Consider the following 23,423-nt stretch of genomic DNA (forward strand, 5'->3'; position numbering starts at 1 on the left):
TAACAGATGTATTGGAGCATAAGCTTTCGTGAGTGAATATAGTAAGTATCTCAGTGAATAAGATAGGAAATCAAACTCTTGGAGTATATGTAAAAAACAAATGTATGATGTAAGTTTCTCCATCTGTGAAATGGGGATAATACCTCTGTTGTAAAGCTTTTCGAGACCTACAGAAGTAAAGTGCTATGTAAGCGTGAGGGTATTATTATATTAGTCTTAGTAGTGATTATCATTCATATTTACTTATTACCAACATTTAAAGTCACATATGTTGTTTTTATGGCACTATAACTGTTCATTACAATAGATAAAATGTATTCATTAGAAAAAAAAATTTTGCACCTCTAAGCTTACAATATAAAGCAAAGGGCATTTAGCTCCACAGCACTTCTATATGACATAATTTCCAGTCTCTTGAGCAGCCAGTCCCCAGGCTATTAATTTTTAAATGGTTTAAGGTGTGTTTAACTCCAGGTACAGCAATCATTTAATTTGCATAAATAAATGACAACTCAGTAGGAACAAACTCCAGTGCAAAAGAGAGAACAGTGGCTCTACAGTTTATTGTGAATAAACCAGTAGATTAAAAACTGCAGTCAGAAAGATGCTCAAGTACATTAAATACATAGTAAATAAATATTTTGGATCTGTATGTAAAACACATACCTATGCTAAGCAGTCTAAAGGTTAACGGATATTTGGGGTGGACTGCCAGAGTTGCTCTGTCATAAGTGCAGAATGGGCAATAGTCTCCAGTATAGCAAGATATTGGAGGCAACAAAATGTGTGTTGTTTATTTATGGCAGACTGCTATGAACTTTCTAAACAAAAAAGGAAGGAATGGTTCTGGCCCAAGGAGTGCACAATCTAAAGAGAGACAGGGGACAATTAGGTAGGGGTACAACATGTAAAGAAGCAAACTTTTAAAAAAGATTAAAGTATATAAACAAGTCCCAGCTATTCTTCAAATGTGCCATTGTCAGCTGGTTAGTTTCATATAGGTATCACGTCAGGAATAGATTCCAAGTGTGGAGAGGGTAATGACCTTGGAGATAACATCAGGAGGGGTATTCAGTACAGTGCATAGGGATTAACATAGAAGAAGGCACAGATATATATCTTTAAAAGCTGATATATGGGCAGACAAGGCTAGCATCCTTGGCAGAACTGAAGAGGCAACATTAACGAAGATAAGGATGGATAAGTAAGGAGGGGCAGACATATGCAGGGTTTTTAGTATGACAAAAAACATAACATGGGAAATGGGAAGCTAGTGGAGGCATTCGAAGATGGGGGAACTGGAATGTGGTTAAAATGACTGGAATGAGGATGATTGTATCTGTTGAATTTTGTAGGGACAGCAGGGGGCAATATGAGCATCAAGGAATAAGTAAACATGATGTTTCAGTAAGCAACATGAATTTTGAGTGCCTGAACCAAGAGGTTTAACTATAGAGAGAAAGAAGAGGACAGTTCTAAGCTATGTCTACACTATCACTTATGTCAGCAAAACTTATGTCGCTCAGGGGTGTGAAAATACACCCCCCCCCCCCCGAGCAACATTAGTTATATTGACAGAAGGGCCAGTGTAGACAGTGTCTCCTGCCAACATAACTTCCACTGCTCTTTGGGGGTGGTTTAATTATGTCCACAGGAGAGCTCTCTTGGGCATAGAGCAGCTGCACGAGAGATCTTACAGTGGTGCAGCTGCATCAGTATATCTGTGCCACTGTAAGCTCTCTAGTTTAGACCTAGTCATGTAGAAGAAGAAGGAGAACTTCAGCACAGTTTGAATATCTAGAGCAAGGCAGCAGGAGAAGCCAAAGATAAAAGCAGGTTACAAGCTTGAGTGAGGGGAAGATGGTGATGGTGGTGGCAGTGACAGACTGATGGGAGTAGAAAGGCACCAAAGAGAAGATGAAGAGTTTGGATTTGGCTGTGTTAAACACAAGCTGTGAGAGAGATGCCCAGGTGGAGATGAGGAGTCTGAGATGCAAGATTGGATCGATGGAGGGAAAAGTCATGAGTGGACAAGTAGATTTGTGAGTTATCAGCATAAATATGGTAATTGATGCAGTCACTCACAGTAAGATGTAAGGATGAGGGGGAGCCCTTTGTTTCCTGCACAGGCAGTGGAAGAGAACACAAGGAGGACTCACCAAACACGATGCTAAAGGAATGGACAGAGACATAGAAGACCAGGCTATTAAGGTATTGCAGAAGCCCTGGACTGATAAAAGAGGGGGTGGCTGACATTGTCAAAACCAGAAGGATGGGGAGGGACTATAGATGCTGCAGTTTGATGATTCTCATCTCCTTGGTCAGAGTAGTTACTGTGGAGTGAAGGGAGAGGAAGCCAGATTGGAGGGCATCACTGATGCAGTTGAAAGAAATGGCTTTAATTGGGTCTTTCAGTACATTTAGTGGTGAAGAGAGATGGACCACTCTGAGGGTTAGGCTGGGTCAAGGGATATTTTGGGAGGGATGGGGGACAGATAACTCTTAAGTATTAGTGTGGGCATAGCTGTGAGGGTGAATGCTTACTCATTTGCTGTAGGGCAGCAGACCCCTTGGAGCTGGCCCTGAGTAAGATTCTGGTCTAATATCCTCTGGGAAACATAACATCTCCCTAATCTTAAAGCAAGCAGGTCTACAGCTAATGCGCATTGCACATACTTTCTCCGGCCACCTTAAAACAAATGTTGCAAAAACCATGCAGCAGGAAATCTAAGGTATGTGGTTTCCAGAGGCTGATCTACTCCCATGTAGAGAGGAAGTATGTGAGAAGTAGGGGAGGGGGAGTACAGGAAAGAGACGGGCGGTTAACACCGTGGGTACGAGGCTGTGTTTGTCAGTGCAGTTTCTTTTTCTGTTGTGTTGTCTTGGACCACTTCGAGTTCCACTTCTACGCTCTGCTTGTGCAGTCAGGTGGGTTGGATTTGTTTAGTGCATTTTGTGTGGGTGGATGAGTGGGTGGATTTAAAGTCCCACGTGATTGGCCGCCTTCAACCTCAGGGCGGCCTTAAAAAAAAAAAAAAAAAGCCACCGAGAGAAACACACGGTGGCTCTCACACACTAGCGAAAGCTGGAGCAGTCCGGGGTCGCGGGGGAAGAGAGCGAGCGAGCGAGCGCAGGGGCGCGTGGGTGTGCGATGGAGGGCTCGGGAAGAGAAAGCCGAGTGCCTGGCAGAGGCATGCTGTCTCTCCTAGCCCCTGGGGGCGCCGCCGCTTCTCTGCCACAGCTCCACTCCCTGCAAACACAGCGCCTGGCAAGCCCCCTCGGCGGGCCTGGGGGATTCTAATTGCACTATGGCTGACGGTACATGCGGGTGAAGTAAACCCCAGCTCTGGAGGTGTCCTTTCCCTTTGTAATGGTGAGTTACCTGCCAGACGCGGGGCTGCCCTGCTGCTGGAGTGCCTTTATTTTGAAGGCTATAAATAGCACTTATTAAGGGGGAGGGGAAATGGAGTGATTCCTTTGTATGGCAGCAATTCATTAGGGCGGGAGAGCCGCCTCTGGGGCTTTTCCTTTCTCTGACTGTTGTGTTCCTTCGCCTGAACTTGTTGTGAAGGTGACAACGAAGAGGCTGGAGTGAAACTTACCCGCAAGGGGGAGGGGAAGAGAGGCTAAGAGCCAGGCAGAGTCATTGTATCGAGATGGTGTTTATGTGCCGCTGGGAGTGTGTTTAAGGCAGAAGGGGAAAATACGTCCTGTTCAGCAGCAAGAGAATATGTTTGTGCTTCTGGCTTTAGCCTGAATGTTTTGCTATTTATGTACGCCTGTGTTAGAGACAGAAGGAGACGTGGGAAACTGCTGTTCAGAACAGGGAGAGACATTTGGAATGTTTGGTAAGAAAATATGAGAAGAGAAATATAGTGTCTGGTGTGCCCTCTCATGGGAGCCTATAACCTGCAGTAGGAGAGGAAGAGATTTTATGCTTTGCTAACATCTTTTCCATCTCTTTATGACCCTCTAATGTAAATTACTACTAGCTTATTTACATTTCAGGTTTCTTAAGCCATCTTTGTTCTAGTTGCCTCTGGTTATTAATACCTTCCCTCTTCTAGCTATTCATTACCTGTGGATATGGCAGGGAATCCCTTCCCTTAAAAAGCTGGGAGAGAGGATGGGGGAAGGGAGATCTGTGTGTGCCCTGAAGATTTCTCCACAGTGCTGTGTGCAGTCAGTTAGCTGCATAAAGAGGCAGGGAGTGCTCTGATGACATTTGTTGTGGTGGCTGGGAAGCACTTATTTCAGTTCTTCAGTTTATGTTCTAATAAAGGCTTTAGCAGAGTCTTGCTTGCTATACAGAGAAATCTACAAAGGAATGGGAGGGTGGGAAATCAAGAATTAAGTTTGGGTGGGGAGTGGTTTGTTTTTGGTTTTTTACGTGGGATGAATTATTTAGCACCATCATTTTCAGTTCAGACCCGGGGCTTAGAATGGGAGTTTTCCACGTCTGGAAGAAGAGGAGACGCAGTATGCCCTGTAAAACAAGGGCTGACACAGAGCAACCCAGCTGTGATCTCTAGTGTGCACTCTGTTCTTTTGACTGTGACTATTGTGCTCACACTGGAGATTCCCCCTTTTTAACAGTGACCTAACACTGTCATTCAGCATCTGTTTTGCATAAAGTACTGAACTGTAGCAGTCACAGTTTCAGTCATCTGAAAGAAAGGATAAGAGGATTCCAGTTTAATTAGCAATTAGCTAAAATCAGTCAGCTTTGCCTGGTCATAGGTTTACAATTTTTGAGCTTTCTTTTGTATGTCTTAATTGCAATAAATTCTAATGTTGTTGTAAATGAAGCAAGTGCCACCTGCTATTTATGGCATTGGCTTCAGCATCTTCATGTTGCTAATTTTTTGATACAGTGTGTGATGTTTGCTTATTGGTGCTGCAAGGTGTGTATCTGCTGTAGATATTTAACTTAAAGCAGATCCCTAAATTAGAGCATCTGTTTCCGAACATCTTTATCACCCTGGAATCTGGAAGATGTGCCTTTTTTATTGGGGGCATATTGTAGCTGACATCCTGAACTGTTTTAGTTAGCCTCAACAGCATGTTCCAATCAGGAATCATCAGTTGTGGGTTTGTTTTTACCTTTTCCAAGGGACGTAAAATACTGTGAGAGATGAGCACTCCCCCACACATTTATAAGTATTCTGTCAGTTGACATGCATACAGTTCCCATTTGACAGTATCCCAGAAATCAAACCGCAGCAGACAATGCTCTCTCCCGCTTAGCCAACTGAGTCACTGTCCTGCCCTGTGCCAGATGAAGCCATTGTAAAATCACTGCTGGTTGAATTTTGAAAATCCCTTGTGTATACTGTGCATTGCATTATTGTAATTAGGGTAATTCAAGCATAACTACTTTGCAGTATCTTTCTCTCCAGTATTACCAAACAGTGGTTAACTTCAGCTAAATTGCTAGGGAGTCCTCATTGTTTACATTAGTTGGGCATTAATGATCTAGAGGATGGCGTGGATTGCACCCTCAGCAAGTTTGCAGATGACACTAAACTGGGAGGAGTGGTAGATAGGGTAGGGATAGGATACAGAGGGACCTAGACAAATTAGAGGATTGGGCCAAAAGAAATCTGGTGAGGTTCAACAAGCACAAGTAGAGAGTCCTGCACTTAGGACGGAAGAATCCCATGCACTGCTACAGACTAGGGACCGAGTGACTAGGTAGCAGTTCTGCAGAAAAGGACCTAAGGGTTACAGTGGATGAGAAGCTGGATATGAGTCAACAATGTGCCCTTGTTGCCAAGAAGGCTAACGTCATTTTGGGCTGTATAAGTAGGAGAATTGCCAGCAGATCGAGGGACGTGATCATTCCACTCTATTTGGCATTAGTAAGGCCTCATCTGGAGTACTGTGTACAGTTTTGGGCCCCACAGTACAAGAAGGATATGGAAAAATTGGGAAGAGTCCAGCGAAGGGCATAAAAAATGATTAAGGGCTGGAGCACATGATTTATGAGGAGAGGCTGAGGGAACTGGGATTGTTTAGTCTGCAGAAGAGAAGAATGAGGTGGGATTTGGTAGCTGCTTTCAACTACCTGAAAGGGGGTTCCAAAGAGGATGAATCTAGACTGTTCTCAGTGGTAGCAGATGACAGAACAAGGAATAATGGTCTCAAGTTGTAGTGAGGGAGGTTTAGGTTGGATATTAGGAAAAACTTTTTCACTAGGAGGGTGGTGAAGCACTGGAATGGGTTACCTAGGGAGGTCGTCGAATCTCCTTCCTTAGACGTTTTAAGGTCAGGATTGACAAAGCCCTGTCTGGGATGATTTATTTGGGGATTGGTCCTGCTCTGAGCAGGGGGTTGGACTAGACGACCCCTTGAGGTCCCTTCCAACCCTGAGATTCTATAATTCTATGATTTTCACCAAATCCTCTGATTGGATAAAAAGCCTTTTGTTAATGCCAAGTTATGGACAAAGCCCTGGAAAACCAAATAAATGGGAACAGTGTCAGGGCACAATTTTTCTTTTATTTTAGTAGGTCTGATAAAGTAGCTGAAAAATGGAGGGACTAGCACAGGGGTCGGCAACCTTTCAGAAGTGCTGTGCCGAGTCTTCATTTATTCACTCTAATTTAAGGCTTCGCGTGCCAGTAATGCATCTTAACGTTTTTAGAAGGTCTCTTTCTGTAAGTCTGTAATATATAACTAAACTAATGTTGTATGTAAATAAGGTTTTTTAAATGTTTAAGAAGCTTCATTTAAAATTAAATTAAAATGCAGACCCCCTGGAACGGTGGCCAGGATCCGGGCAGTGTGAGTACCACTGAAAATCAGCTCGCTTGCCATAGGTTGCCTACTCCTGGACTAGCACAATAAATAACTCTCTTGTAGAGAACTCCTTGTTGTCAGTTCCAGTAATTGCAACAGAGTCAAAGAAGACAATATTGCGAGGTTAGTGATGGGATGCATAGCCATTAGTAGAAGCAACATTGCTTACTTTGTGTAGTAGTCAGGATTTCTGTTTGGAGCCATGACTTGCTTGACAGGAAAGGGGAATGTTCTATAGACATTTCAGTAGCGAGAGGAGAAGGAAGTAAAAGAAATTATTTAATAGCCTCCTACCCATCTGAAAAGTACATTTGGTGAGGTTGGAATGTACAAACTTCTGTAAAGATTTTTAGCTATTGGAGGGGATTATGCTTCTGTGTAGACTTAACTCCTCTAACAGTGGTTACCCCTGTGTCTGTCTTGTTCCTAATCGCTAATGTGTAGGCATTTGTTTCTCATTATCTATCTTGTGTAAGCCTCTTCCTCCTCCTCCTCCTCCTCCTGCCTATTCCTGCTAACAGTTTATAATCCAGGATGCACATCACCGCCAATCTTCTACAAGATTTTGAAACCTCAGAACTCTGACCTTCAAATATGAATAAACTCATCTGTGAACAAATGTGCATCTTCAATAATTCGGCAATAAAGAAGAGGAATAGAAAGCCCTAGTCCACAGCCTCCTGATAAAGATTCTGACTCAAGATTAAAAGGCTTTTCCACTAACCTCTGCCCTCATTTTCCCTTCTGTTGAAACACAAGAATAGGAGGAAATTTATTTATAATTTACTTTCAATTCAATTGTCAAATAATTCTGTTCAGACTACACTGATGAAAGGGATTGATATTCCATTATATCCCCCCTGCATACCTGCGTATACCGTACACACTGGCCATGGGACAGGTCTTCCTCATTTCCTTCCAGAAACCCCAATGGCAAAAATCGCTGGCTCTAATAGTGGATAGCCAAGTTTTGATTTGTTAAATATTGGTTGTTATTAATAACGCTTTAGAGTTTGTGGTCCTGCTGAATAATAAAATGCCTTCATTTTTATTTTAAAAAAGTTAAACTCCAAAAAGAAAGAGAAATAAAAATAATCCTGATGCCAGTTTCCCCCCCACCCCCCCAAAAAAAAATCCTCTGTATTTGTAAATCATATCACAATTTCTTTGGTGAAATCTATTTGGCATGCTCTCAGGACCCAACCTGCTACCAAATTTAGCAGTGAACTGCAAAAATAACTCCTGTCTTATGGTTTTGGAGGCTGGGGTGTTCACATGCTACTGTATGAGTGACTTCCTTATTAAGTACTCTGATGGTAACCTGCTGAAATGATTAGTTTTGTTCGAGACCTGTCAATGCTATAGCTATTTACCAGAATCAGAGCTGGTTGCAAAATGGTTGTCTCCTGACCCAGTTACCATAATGTTAAGAGTTGTAGCATAGACAGGATCTAACTGTCCATTCTGCACCAGCCTCAAGCTTTGTCAGGAGACAGAGAGGAACTATTTTTTCATGCCTGCCCTCTCCATCAAGAGAAACTGCATGCCCACAGGGATTGGAGTGAGTGAGGAGGAAAGAGCCCCAAAGAGATGCTCCCTGTCAAATTTTCTAAAATCAAAGAGCAACAGCTCAACAAGAGTATTGCAAACCCTTAGAAATAAAAGCAGCCAAAGGGTTAAACTTAAATTACAGGGAGAGATGTTTTTATGCAGGCAAAATGTTAGTCAAGTTGGAATTAAGCCAGAACACCAGCACCTGTGCAGTTTGTAACTGTTTTGAAGTGCTGATAATTTCTGTGACTTTGTGGAGGATGCTGTATAAATGTTCTTCTTTCATGAAAACTGCCATAGAAACTAACCAGAAGTGGTCAGGACTTCTGTTTTGTGTTTTATCCCCAGGGGTGAGATCTTCTCCAGTACAATCTCATAATCCGTTGCTGTGGCATTCCTTTAGTACTGATTCAAGCATCAGTGACTGAATGATTATCGCTTTCTACTGTACATGTGTGTTCCTCTGAAGCCTCCCGTACAAGTATTGACTTGACCCAAACCTATTTGGCTTGTGATATCTGATGGGATCAAAGCCCAATTTGGTGATATGTTTATACAAGCATACAGAAGAGATGAAAAGTTCTTCCCTCAGCTGTGATAATGAATTCTGTATCATTACCTGAAATGCTTTCTTTGTTTCCTCAGACACTCTTAATCTTGCGCATCTTTAACTTTGTGCCTTAGAGTGCTTGTGGTTATGCAGAGGATATTCTGTAAATTGAGAGGTTCAAAGCAGGCCCAGCCATACAGGCTCCAGTATAGGGATTCAGGATATTGGCAGATGGGGGAAGAGCATTCACCTTAGAAAGAACATTTTGTTTGATCAGAGGGAGGAGTGTGAAAATGGCATGCCAAAACCTTACCTGGAATGCTTCTGTAAAAGATGACTCTTCTAGGCATTCTGGCAACCCAGTACACCAGAATTTCTTAGTCATTTCATTGGTAAAATTTTCTCTGTCTGTTACAGTCTGTGTACTGTATTAAATAGCTCAAATAGCATGTCAAAAACTCAGATATTCAAGATAATAAAATATGCATTTGACAGTTTCTTCAAATCTCATGTGTAGGAATGCTTTCTGGTTTGCTAGATTGACTATTATAATAGGAAGAGGTACCCCCTAATGGTGCGATACTTATATTGCAGTGTCTGAGGATGAGGGGGTTTGTGTCATTCAAAGGTTCAAATTAAAAATTCACTTTTGCTCTCAATAAATAACACTGTTCTTCAGGCTGGTAAGTTCTTCTTTTACCTGTAATATAATAGCACCAAGACTGGATGGTTTCAGTGAATCAGGGAAATATGTCTAAATATGATGGTGATAGGTACCTTGTATAAAGCTAAATTTATAATAGATAAATATATTGATTTGTTACTATATTAATATATTTATTATCATTAATACATTATAAATTATCATTGCTGCTAATTATAATTAATATATTAATGCATAAATTAATCAAGCATTTTCTGTTAATTACTCTGATCAAATCCACCTGAACATAAGCTGATTTTTTTGCAAAAAAAATTATTCCCTTTTTTGCCAAAAATGGCTGCCTGTCTTGGCCCAGCTGGGCATTCCATAGATTGTATCATTCTCCACATCCTTTTGAACACATCTGTCGTATATTTTTCTTTTTTTTTTTTTCCATTTGTGCATTGTTCTTCTGCTATCTCAGTAGGGATGGCAATACTGTCTTTTGGGAGTGAGACTAGGTGTACCATTTTGAGATCTATTGCCAGCCTTTAGCTCTTCTATCCTTGGACTAAATTATAGAACTTCTTTGTTTCTAGCTTGTTGTCCTCTTATTTTTCAAACATTGGATCCCTTCTGTTGTCATTTCCTTGTATTTCTTTACTCAGTCTTCACTTAGTGAAGCAGACACTGCAGCTGTGTCTACTTCCTCAACAGTAGCGATAAGGTGAGCTTCCTGGCTTCAGTTGTTCAGATTTCCACAGGTGGTGCAAACAACTGTGGAAGATTGGCCTTTCAGTGGCCAGAAGCTGTTCACAGATTCCATGGACAACTCTCTTCATACCCTAAAGAACTGTAGGGCAACACTTGGGTCATTAGGGGTAGAGATGTCTCCAAATAAATGGAAGTATAGCTGGTTTCAATTGGCACAAAGCTCCCACCTGACTCAATTTTCTACCTTCCGTAGGCTAAGAAGTCAAGGCCGCTTCATCAGATGCGTAGAATGGAACATGTAGTATGAAACACTTGTAGGATGCTGCATGTATTAATCTCACTTATAACATCTGTCCCCATGTTATAAGATGACATTAAGTGTTTGCATTGTAATCCTTTGTGATTGTATAAGGTAATCAAACAGGAAAGAAGCACTAATTAATGTAAAATGCAGGCTTCCTGTAGAAGGTGTTATGTCCTGCCCACCACGAAGACCCATTGAAACCAAATGAGCCACTGTGGAACATCACATAACAAAGACTTTGTTAATTGGATTCTTTCTCCCTCTCCCCCCTTCAGCCCCCCAGAATGAAGGAGACATGCATGTAAACTTATCCCATCAGCTTGAACTTTGGGGGAAGGCGGTTAAAAATCTCTAACAAGAGGAAACTATCTTTATGCTGCTTGGAGTCTGAGGGGCAAGGGTTAAGCAAAAGATCCCCAGTGCTTGGTCGGAGTTGCCTCAGAGACATATAGAGCTTGCTTATTATAGAAGCTTTTATTACCTTTTTGAAAACTAAGACCATAACTCATTGTGTGTGTGTGTGTGTGTTTACCTGGTTTAATGTTGTAAATAACTTATTTATTTTTCTTAGTAAATCTTTAGTTAGTTTATTATTGGATTGGCTATAAGCTTTGTCTTTAGTATAAGATATAGGGAGCAACTGACCTGGGGTAAGTGACTGGTCCTGTGAGACTGAGAGTAACCTGGATATTGCTGTGATTTTTGGGGACCATCTATCATAAAAGCAAGCCTGCCTAGGTGGTGAGATAGACTGGAGTATCCAAAGGGACTTCCTGTGACTGTGATTAGGCAGTTAAAGTGCCTGAAGAGTTTTCGCTTGATACATGGTTGGAAAAATCTAAGTATAGAATTCACAACCAGTTTGGGGAGGGTGCTCTACTTCTTAACAATCTGCTCTATGGTTGATACTCATGCTCTTGAGCCACTTGACAACCTGTATACAACAAATATTCTTTATAGGAATGCATCTGGATTCGATAAAGGGCAGAGTTTATCTCCCTCTGACAGGTTTCTTGCTCTAAAGAATCTTATACAGAGTGCAGCTCAGCCCTCAAGTTCCAGCAAGGACATGTCTGCAACTTCTGGGACACATGGCAGCTTCTGTTTTTATGTCACAAAATGCCAGATTACATCTTCGATGTCTCCAAGACTGGCTCGGACTGTTTATGTACCCAGTAAACACACTCTCAACAAGCATGTATCTGTACCCAGACAGGTCCTACACTCACTCACCTAGTGGACTAATCCAGCCAAAGTTCATTCAAGAATCCTGTTCAGCCAGAATCCCCATAAAATCATATTAACATCAGAAGCTTCCCTCTTGGATAGAGAGCATGTTTGATCCCTCACACTGTCCAAGGCGAATGGTCAAACAGGAACAGCACTTGCACATCACTCTACTGAAATTAAGGGCAGTCAGGAATGCTTGCCTCCACTTTCTTCCCCTACTCAAAATCAAGATCATGACAGACAACATAGCATGCATGTATAATATTAATCATCAAAGTGGCACGCATTCCCACTCAATCTGCACCAAAGCGATAAAACTTTGGAACTGCTGCATAACCAATTGGATGGTTATCTTGGCTTCTTACCTCTCGAGTGTACAAAACACCATGGCAGGCAACCTGAGCAGATATTTCTCTCTAAATTACAAATGGGAGTTGGACTCTCAAGTCTTTGACAAAATATTCCTATCTTGGGGATTGCCAGACATCGACCTTCTTGCCACAGCAGCCAACACAAAGTGCAGGAAATTCTGTTCCAGATGGGGGTTCAATCCCCGATCTGAAGATGTTTTCCTAATTACATGGTTAAAGGATCTTTTTTTATGCATATTCTCCAACTCCATTGCTCTTAAAGTTCCTTATCAAGATCAGACAGAAGCACGCCAAAGTCATTTTGATTGCACCAACTTGGCCAAGACAAGTTTGGTTTCCTTACCCCATCTAACTCACCTCTTACCATCCATGGCAGCTCCTGATCAAACCTTAATTGTTCTCAGGAAGCAGATCAGAGGCATCATCTGAATCTGAATGTCCTGTAACTAGAAGCCTGATTCTGCAATGGTTCTTGGGATGAGAGGCCACATGTTCATCAGCAGTACGAAAGATACTGTTAAATAGTAGAAAGGATTCTACTAGGCATACTTACCTTCAAAAATGGAGAAAATACAACATTTTGTGTAACCAGTGCCATCTTTCTCCTATCCATTGTCTCTTTCCTCAATCTTAGGAGAGAGCAAGCCGGGCAATTGCCCAGGGCCCCAAGCCACAGAGGGCCCTGTGAAACTAAGTTGCTCATGTTTTGGCTTCAGCCCCATGTCGTCAGGGCTCAGGCTTTGGCTTTCTGCCTTGGATCTCACTGAGTCTAATACTGGTCTTGCTCTCTGGTTTATTTTGGAGGACCTCTGAAACCTGCTCACAGTTCCCCAGAGGGCCCTGGACTCCTGGTTGAGAACCTCTGCTCTGGATGTTAAGCGCCTGTTAGCTGTTTACTTGGACAGGATGAGTCCTCTCAAGAAGAGCCCTTAAACTCTTTGTTTCCACTGCAGATAGGTCTAAGGGAATGCCTGTCTCCACTCAGAGGTTTTCTAAAAGGATCTCTGGATGCATTATTGCCTGTTATGGGTTCCCAGAGGTTCCACCTCCCCAAAAGTAACTGCGCACTCTGCTAGGTCACATTCTACATCTGTTGCCCTACTCAAAGATGTTCCAGTTGCTGAAAACTATAGAGCTGCAATATGGTCCTCGGTGCCCACAGTTTCCTCCCACTGTGACTTAATTCATGCAGCAAGATTAGAAGCTGCAGTAGGCAACGCAGTTCATTCTTCAGCGATGGACTCTGTCTGTTCTGAAGCTGCCTCCTCTTTAAAAGAGGTACTGCTAGAGAGTCACCTAAAGTGGCGCACCCACAGGGGCACTGCTCGAAGGAGGAGAGATTACTCACTTTGTGCAGTAACTGGAGTTCTTCAAGATGTGTCCCTCGGTGGGTGTTCCTCTATCCACTCTCCTCCACTCTGCTTTGGAGCCACCTCTGTAGGCTTTGCAGTAGAGGACGGTCCATCTCTGCAGCCCTATATAGCCTTGGTATGGGGCATGAGGATCTGTGGGACTCACGCACTGGCAAAAGGTACACTGCTACCAAAAATTTCTGACCAAAAGCACAGGGGTGGATATGGACCTAAAGTGGAGTTCCCACAGGGATAGCACTTAAAGTTACAGCACAAGGTGAATTATTTTTCCCGTTCCTCCTTTCCCTGATCTTTCTTCCACAGAAGTCACTGAGCAGAATGTCTGCATTGTCCCCATCTCTTGTTGATCTAGTGCATTTCCATGAAAAGAGTATATTTTAGTATTTCTGCTGAGATCCTTGTGAAATTGAACTAGATGTTGGAACATTTTGAGTAAAAACTCTAGCCTCCTGCTTTTGTGAGCAAACCCCCCCAAGATCTCAGCTGGCAAATGGCCAAAGCCAACATTCACAAAGGCTATAAGACCTCAGTTTCTGTTTCACTAATTTTGCCTGAACCCTTAACTCATCATTTTAACAAGGCATTTCTGGTTTTAGATAATTGCTAATTCAGGAGGAAATTACTGTTCTTATTTTCTTACCCTTTTCCCCCCACTATCTGATCTCTCTCTCTCTCTCTCTCTCTCTCTCTCTCTCTGAATAGATAGTTTTGGGTGTGCTTTTCATGTGGTAAAAACCAATCTAACTCCCTATAAACAGTAACAGTGTGTTCAGCTTTGTAAAATTATGTTAATTCTAAGAAGTGAAAATACTAAATTTTAAAACTCAAATTAAAAAATTGCTATTGTTCGGAACAGAAGAGCTCAAAGTGTAGGTTCTCTGTCATCTTCCCTTACTACTTCCTTCTCACTGACACTTTGATGTGGAGATAGGCTGAGCATTTTTTTCACACCACCATTTAAGTCTGGCAGCTCTTCTTCAGAATTAATGCTACTGGGCTATGCATAATCCTGACCTTTTACGTGTAAGTCTTCCAAATGCTGTGAGTGAAAGAGTAGCAGTATTTACACATGTTGATATGGATGTACTGCTTGTGATCTGACGTAGGATATGGAATAGTAGTCCAGTTCTGAGAGTTCTTAAAAAGAAAATGTGAGGAAGAGGGGTAATTAGCTGTGTCCTCTCTTCCCCTCCCACAGGCTAACCAAATGTCATCTTTTGTATAATGGCACTTTTGATGTTCTCTCGCTCTTCCATATTGGGAAGATAAATGGCAAATTGGAAGAAATTTTCTAAGACATTCTAGAGGGGTTGGCAGGCCTTCTCTGAATCAGTACCCAGAGGAAACAGGAGAGTCCTTATTTAAAAAACAAAACAAAACGGGGGTTTGAGGTGTAAAACTTCATATTTTTTTTTTTAAGATACACACTAGAATTGTTTCAGCTTTTTCTCTGCCTTTGCGGCACCCACCTCTATTTCCATATTGCAGAAAGTGGATCTGGTTTGCAAAATAGATGAAAAGGAATCGGGGCAAATGGAAGAGGAGGATCAAAAGAGAGAGAAACAGTAGATATGCAAAATATGAAAGACTTAAAAGGAAAGATGACTATAAGAAAAGCTTGCCGCAGGAGACAATGCAACTAGAAGAAAAGATTAGAGGGAAATGTTACTTTATCAAGAAAGATTAGGTGGACCAGAGATTCAGAACTTGAAGGCTCCGCTCTCCAAGCCAGCAGGAATTTATCGCTCTTGGAGCAAGCTCACTGATGTCTTCAAGACCAACACTATATGGTGCAATGCCTATTAACAAGGATTAAGGATACTTCTATTTATTATCCTGTATTGCACTTTGTTGGCTGAAGGAAGTGGGTTGAACTATAGAAGGGAAAATACAGCCAGTCATTTAATCCACAGAGCTCAAGCCTGACTCCTTTACTCTCCAGCCCCTGAATCCAAGGTCTTGTATTGATCTCGATCATGTGGAAAGGTCTTATTAGGAGATGATACCATGGGGAAGGAAAGGGGCGGGGGTAGTTTTGTGGAAACTTCATGCTAGAAGTAGATTTTTAAAAGGAGCTTTAGGATATGAACATCCACAGAGATGACCCACACTTTTCATAAGTGGACAGGGGCATCTTTAATGCAGCCAGAGGCCACTCCTTTTGGTTAAGAGAGTTCAGTTCCAGACTTCAGGCTGCTGTGTAATGAAGAACAGTGTAGATCTGGATTTTTGCAGTATTAGTCAATAGCTTCCCTCCACCTAGAGTTGGTTTGCTGTATTGTTATGGACTTTTGATTAGTCCATGGACTGTATGCTTTCATTGGCAAGGCTATTTTGCAGGTTGACTAATATTAGTCTGTTCTTTTGCCCCTAATGTTGTGTCTGTATGTTCTTAAAATTGTGGGTGAGATAGGAGGGCGCCCCACTTTTCTGCCCTCTGGGTCTTCACAAAATTTCCACTTCCCTGGAGATTAATCTCAGGCATCCTCAAGAGTTCCAGACAGGGAACACAGCCTTCTAGTTGAGGATAAGATATGTGCTTAGTGAAACAGGTGGCTATAAACAAATAGTGTGAAACAAAAATGAGAGAAGGAAATGAATACCAGAAAATATGTAGTCCTGAAAAAGAACTCAGTGCAAGGTTGAAATCTTGTCTCTCTCACCAACAGAAGGTGGTTCGGTAAAAGATATTACCTCATCCACCTTGTCTGAGGAAATATGTACGCATTTCCGTCTGGATTCTGCTGTAAGTTTTATTAGCTCTCTTAAAAGCTTTGAAGGTGATTTTTTTTTTCTTCTTTCCTGCTCTTTCTTCTCAACTGAGCACTTTCTGAAAATACTAGAAGTAACTTCAGGATAGAGGATGCCAGTTAAGATGGTATGAGAGATGGAAATGTGAAGAACAAGTTTCCATGCTCACCCATAGAATTCTGCAGGACCAGGGGTTGATATTCAGAAGGAATATTGTCCCTTGCTAGAAAAGGACAGATGTATGAAGAAAGAGCATCCTTTCCACTTTTCCTATACTCTGTAATCTCATGCTGAAATGGAACAGATTTTCAATTTCCATGTCAGCACCAAACAGCTTGTCATTATCTGTTTTAGGTGAGTTGGGTCTCTCCGGTTGCTTTGTTTAGTTAATAGTTTTATTGTGTCTTAGTTTATATCATCAATACTTTAAGAAAATCATCAGCCAGAACTGTGGTCAGAGAGCCTGTTTGATTTAGGAGTCCAGTATGTTTCCTTCCTACCTGATGTGTATGATCTCTGCTGTGGGCCAGTGCAGGGAAAGGGTTATGACCCTGTCTCTGCCCCCTTTTGGAGTGATTTGCGCTCTTGAGAGGTTCATGGAGGAAGCAGGAGAGACAACCCTAAAGAAACTTGAAGGCCCTGATTCTGTTATAGTTATAGTGTAATTGTTTCAGGGGATTGCTTGTCACAACTGGATAGGAACATCTTGAGTGTGACATGGGGTCACTCCTTTCGTTTAAGAACTGTTGCCAAGAACAGAAATCCTATAGCTAATCCAGTAACTTGCATACTGAGAATGTCGCTCTGTGCCCAGAATTCTCAAATACTTAATCTGTTAGAGTGCTTTTGTATAGTGTCAGTAGAAAGCCACAGAAGTCTCATTTTGTTGAGGATAGTCTGCTTTTTCTCCCCAAAGAGAGATTCCTAATCCTTGGGGAATCCCTTCTCTCAAAAAATGCTAATGTAAGCAGCATGGAGCAGTTAGCACTCCCTGCCTAACTGTTCTCAGAATGGTTGAGATGGGCACAATGGATACTTTCTGAATCCTGTCTTCAAGCCTTCATGTACCCTGCATTAAGCTGGAACTGAATACTGCAGCAACATCCTCCCTCTTGCTTTAGTGCTGAATTCTGCAGCAAATGGAAATTCTGCAGCAGCCTGAAATAAATGTGAAAATGAACAATGCAATCAATACAGTATAATTTGTGGTATTTATTTTGATGTAAAATTTAGTTTATTTTATGTTGTCCTCAGATTTTCACTTAGCTGCAGATTTTTATTAACAATGCAAAACAGAATTGTAAAATTTGTTAGGAGGGAGCAGAGTGTTTGTTTATGGAGGTTTGGAGTTCTGGGACCCTGGAGGCATTTGAAGCTTTTTAAAGCTTCTCATGCCTTCTCTTGATTTCATGTAAACAGCTCTGTTGGCTGTAACAGAAGGGAGGAGAGCCGTAAGGCTGAAAGAATGGTGGCCAGTACACAGAAGCTGTGCAACAGAGTGGTGTTTTGAACATAAATTCCGTTCAGTGATTGTTCGGGTGGGAGAACCTCTGCCAAGTGACCTGGATAGTGATTATAAGTAACAGAAACCCTGAAGAGGATTGCAAATGTTGTCAGTCTGTGCTGGGTCTAAAATGTCTGCACTGTTAAGTCCGAGTACATTAAAGGGCACATTTGGTTAAAAAATGTACCTTTCAAATAATGTGAAAACTTAATGGTATGTCAGTCAGACTGAGTAACTTTTTCCTGTCTGCTCCCCAGTTGGTTCCATGGCAGCTCCAGCAAGTGCATTTATATGGTGTATTTTGTTCTGGTTAAGAGTTCCAGCTTTCTGGAGTGCTGAGAAAAGGCTTTTAAAAATAGCCGATTTTTTTATTGCAGTTCTTGTGTTCTGAATTCAGAAATACATTTTCCCTGGAGATAGATGACAACCAGTGAAGACTTGGCTAGATCCTTCTTTATGTATATGTGTGGGATTCTTCTGGGAGTACTCTGGATGAAGATGTATCTTTAATTCAACTTAGATTGTGAGATTGAGCAGGATTCAGCTTCAGCTGGAGGCCCTGGTAGGATTCTGGTTGACTGCTTAAACATCTGGTGTTTTTCACATCACAATGCAAAAGTACAGTTGAAGGAAAGCAAGCAAGGTAGTTGGTTCTTAACGACAAATTCTTTTATGCTTTACAATTGGGTCTGAAGACAAGATGAGTAGATAGCATAGGGGAGTAATCATAGTTAATTAAGTGCACTTGTATAAAGCTGTATAGTTCATTGCAAGACAATGATGAAAAGACAGTGCAAGAGCTGATGAAGAATCTTCCCTTTAAATCTCTTTCTTCACTCTGTAATTCTAGAGCATTGAAAGGAGATGAGTTTTAAGGTAAGTATGGCACCTGGATTATTTTCTTCAGCACATTTATGTATGTATGTAGGACTGTACACAGTACATTAATATTTTTTTCTTGTTCAGTACCAAAATATGGTAATGCCATAACTGTAGAAATGAAACATTGTAAACTGTGCTCAGTTGAACTTGAGCATTCTGGAGGCTTGAAGTGTGGAGGTGAACCTTTCTCCACAAGCAGTTAATGCTGCCTGAAAGTTATTTCCCCGATAGTGATTTTGGTTAGATGATTTGATAATCATAACATGTTGTAAAATAGTTTACTGAGTGGTAAGACTGCCACACACTTTAGTTTTCAAACAAAGAGTCCTTGGAGACCTGTAGAATGGTCATTCTCTAACTTTCCAGCTGATACCCAGTGTGTGGGGGAAAGTAGTTAAAATGGTCACTGGGCAGATGGGAATAAGCTGGGGGAAAGCATTGTCTACTGATTTCTGGTGCCATGTCCTAAAGTTTGCTCTGAGTGAGCTACATAATGCAAGTGAAAGATGAGATAGAGTTGTGTATGATTAATTTATAAATGAACAATAAATTGACTTGTAGGGCTGCATCAGCTGGGAAGACTGTTTTTATCTACTTGTGTGTTGCCATCATTGAAGTCAACTAACTTTTGAGGATTTGGTGGGAACCAGTTTTAATGATAACCTTGCTGCTTTGTGTATCCTCTTTAGAATTGGTGCATCCAAGTGAAACCAAGAAGCATAGTCACAGGACTTTAATATTTTAAAAATATTTACAGCCAAGAGACCTTTCTCTCTACAGACTTATTTTGTGCATTCAGAAAGCTTTCAGTGCAATATTTCACTTTTAATCTACAAGCTCAATAAGTGTTAGATAGTGAGCTGCTTGATAGCACAGTTTTATCAAAACAGAGAATGATTGTGAAAAGTAACAGTTGGGGTGGAGCAGGAGTGGGCAAACTGTGGCTCGGGGGCCACATCTGGCCTTTCAGACGTTTTAATCCGGCCCTCACGCTCCCACTGGAGAGTGGGGTCCACGCCTCCATGTAGGAGCTGGAGGGTGGGACATGCTGCTGTTTCCGGGAGCTGCTTGAGGTAAGCACCACCTGGAACCTGCAACCCTGATTGCCTCCCACACCCCAACTCACTGTCCCAGTCCTGATTCCTTCCCCCCCCCCCAACCCCTCGTTCCCAGCCCGGAGTACCCTCCTGCATCCCCAGCCCCATCCCAGAGCCCTCACACACCCCCCGCACTCCAACCCCCTACCCCATCCCAGAGCCCCCCTCCCACATCCTGAACTCCTCATTTCTGGCCCCACCCCAGAGCCTGCTCCCCCAGCCAGAGCCCTCACCCCCTCCCGAACCCCAACCCCCAATTTTGTGATCATTCATGGCCTGCTGTACAATTTCCATTCCCAGATGTGACTCTCAGGCCAAAAAGTTTGCCTACCTCTGGGGTGGAGGGAAGTGACAGTAATGCCACAAAGGTCCATCTCAGAACAATTGTAGTTACTATTCTGTTTACCTGGAATAAGTAAACTGTAATAGAGGGATGAAGTTTGCTGATAAAGTTGGAAGAAGCAGAAGGAAGAATGGGGAAGTGATACAAAAAAAGGATGGCTGGAAAAAAGAGCACTGTGGAAAGCAAGAGAAGGAAAAGTCTGCTGGACAACCTCTGTGTATTATGCATAGCTCAAGTCAGTGCTTCTCTTTTGAAAACATGGCCCTCAAATATTCGGGAGTATAAGAGGTTTGCAAATGTTTAAATAAATTATATGAGATGGAACTGCAAATTCACCAAAAAGGAGTAGGAGGCAGACCTACTGTGGACAAGCTTTTTACATAGCTGTTTTTGATGTTTGAAAAGCAGGGTTCACCTCTTTAGCAGGCATTCTCTATTCAATGAGATTCTTCCTACAACATTATTAAATGGCATGGTCAAGATGAGGATTCCATTCTGCAGATGTACCCCTCGAGAATTTCTGTCATTGAACAAGGGAAATAGTGGGAGAGTTGGTATGGGCATAGCAACAGTAGTATTTGTTATTCAGATGGCCCCTGTCCAGACAGTCAGTGATCTCTGCCACCACCACTGATGTATGGATATAGTTTGAACATAATTTTTTAAATCTGATTAACATCCATCTTAAATACATCTTATTAATATGGGGGAGGAAGTCCCCTCGGATTTGTTAAGCATTGCAAAATTCATGCTGACTAGTCATAATTTAATGATAACTGTCCATTTGACACCAGTGTCTTTCCCAAAGATTCCTTTGGCTCTTGAGATTTAGTTAAGAGTTCAGGATGTGAGCACAGGTGTGTTTTAAAATTTGCCAGTGGGGAAATTGAATTGTAAGGAATCACATTATTGGTACCAGACCAAAGGTTGGTTGCTCCATGGCTAATGCTTGGCAACCACCAAGCAGGTGAAGTCTTTATGCTAACAGTCTATTTGAAAATACACTCCTACAATAGCTGGCTGACAGTTGTGAGTCTCTGAATTAGATCGGGGGAAAAAAATTTTCAGGCATTCAAGGATAGGCTAGCTTGTCTTGTTTGCTAATGAGATCTGGTTTTTGTAAAACCAAAACACTAAAACCTTTGAATTTAGGTGAGGTTGAGAAAAAACCCTCATAATATTTAACCTTCTCTTGCCTTTTTCAGGAATTGGTTGGCAAATATATCTAAGGTGTGTACTGTGGATTCTGTGAGACTCTGTTCCTTATCTAAATTTCCTTATATAAAGAACCATTGCATTAGTTCATCCTTGTAACCCGTCTCATGCTGAAACAGTATCCACAGAATACAGAGGAACCTGGTCCATATTTTTAGTTTTCTGTTCTGTGTTTTATTACAGATCCATCTTTAGAGATTTCTTCTCTTGATTTCTTTGCAGGGAATCTGGCGAATCCCCGTGGATGAAATTGACCGTCCAGGCAGCTTTGCATCTCATATGAACCGCTCCATTGTCTTGCTGTTGAACGTGCTGTCTCAGCTCAAGGATTACAACACCCTACTGAAAGTCTCGTCCATGCTGCAGAGGACACCTGATCAGGGAAAGTGAGGCCATAAGTTTAGTCTTCACTTAGCAAACCTTTTCTTTCCATTTTGAATATTCCTCCCTCCCCTCCCCATTTTTCTGTTTCTTTGGAAAAATCCTTAACTGATTTAAAAAATAAAAATAAAACCCGATCTATAACACCATAAATTACATTTCTGTTGGAGGAAGAACATATTTCAAGAGAGTGAATTAATATAGTTCTGAGGCAGTTTGACTGTGCTTAAAAATGGTACTGAGACCTATGACTCCTGGGGTCAGATTCTTATCCCTACTAGAGCTGCTTTACACTCCTCCAGCACAAAGCAGCCATTGAGCTGGCTTACCTGACCTGAGGAGTCCTCTTATATGAGAAGAACCATAGGTGTCCTAGAGGCACCATAGTAGTATATACTGCCCCTTTTCTCCCCTCTGGCACAGGAGGCATGTTCAGGAGTTGAGGCTCAGACACTCCTGTGTCGCTGCAATTCCTAAGTGACTGACTAGCCCCTGACTGGGGCTCTTGGCAACTGCCACAATGTAGGAGTTAATCTAATACAGGAGTGATCTAATTTTAATTACATTAATTTTATTTGAAAGAATGCCATTTTAATGTTGGCTGCATATATAGGCAGAAAGGCCATAATTTAAATATTGCAGGGTAAATTAAAAACACAGTAAAATTCCAGTTGGTTACTGAGAAGGAAATATGTACAGGATGCAGTTTTTAAGAAATTCAAATTAAGATGCATGGTAGCAGGCTGTAGTGGCTGGAAACATTATACAGCTCACTGTGTATGTTTTTCAGTGTATGAGAGCTTGTGAGTTTGCATATGGTACAGTACATTCATGTATATGTGATCACATGTTCAGCAAAGTTGCAGCCAAAAATATGTTAATTTTTAGCATATCAAAAGTACTGGAGGACAGAAGGCTTTAAATTTATACCAGGCTGGTCCATGGCTGTGTTCAGAATGCAGCATAATCATTTACTGAAGTTTACAGTATTCTTAACTTGTCTAAAATATGATCCGCTTGTGCCAACCAGAGCAAGCTATAGCCATGTGAGGCGCCTGTAAGTGAAAATATTGGGCTATATATAGCATGTGCCAGGTATATTTGATATTTTTAGTTTACTAAAGGAGGTTTTTCTTTGTGCCTTTAACCTAATTCAGATAAACTGTCCATTGTAATAAATCAGAGAATTGTCATCAATTCAGTAATCATTCATTTGAAAAACAAAACCGAAAATGGTTTGATTAGGTAAATGCTATAAAAATACACATTACAGTTGGTGCATTTCTGACTAAATGTAGTTCCTGCATTTGTAGCCAGTTCTGGTTATAAATAGTCAACTTTGAGGCTGAAATGCTGTTTTTCATCACACTGGATGTATGAAGCTGGTTGCTGAGAACGTTTTCTCTGAAAACTTTCTTTTAAAGTGAAATACACAATTAGGAATTGCAACTCAGTGAGACTACAGTGTTTCATTGGGGTGGGTTAAATATGTAGTTTAAGTGGGTTCCACCCAATTCACATCACTTTTCTGTGGCACTTAATGTAAATAGTTAGGATTTAATGTAAAATAATAATAAAGAATTGTATGCGTTAATTCACTAGCTTTTTAACTCTAGAAATCTGGGTTCAAAGGCAACTTGGAACACAAGTGAAAATAATCTGCTGATCCTCCCTTAGCCTCAAATGGACATTTATCCATGTTACAAAAGCCAC

At 41.5% G+C, this 23,423-nt stretch overlaps 1 protein-coding gene across 6 annotated transcripts in view; it reads left to right on the forward strand.

Annotated features, from left to right (window-relative positions):
* The window catches only part of CABIN1 (calcineurin binding protein 1), a 235,001-nt gene that overhangs the window by 139,703 nt on the left and 71,875 nt on the right, over positions 1–23,423 (forward strand). For all 6 annotated transcript variants that reach the window (XM_030582446.1, XM_030582448.1, XM_030582447.1 and 3 more), the window contains one exon: positions 21,552–21,715. In XM_030582446.1, coding sequence (XP_030438306.1) covers positions 21,552–21,715 — 164 coding nt within the window. The remainder of the gene's footprint in view (positions 1–21,551; positions 21,716–23,423) is intronic.

This window comes from Gopherus evgoodei, chromosome 13 (genome assembly GCF_007399415.2).
Source record: "Gopherus evgoodei ecotype Sinaloan lineage chromosome 13, rGopEvg1_v1.p, whole genome shotgun sequence".
Lineage (NCBI taxonomy): Eukaryota > Metazoa > Chordata > Testudines > Testudinidae > Gopherus > Gopherus evgoodei.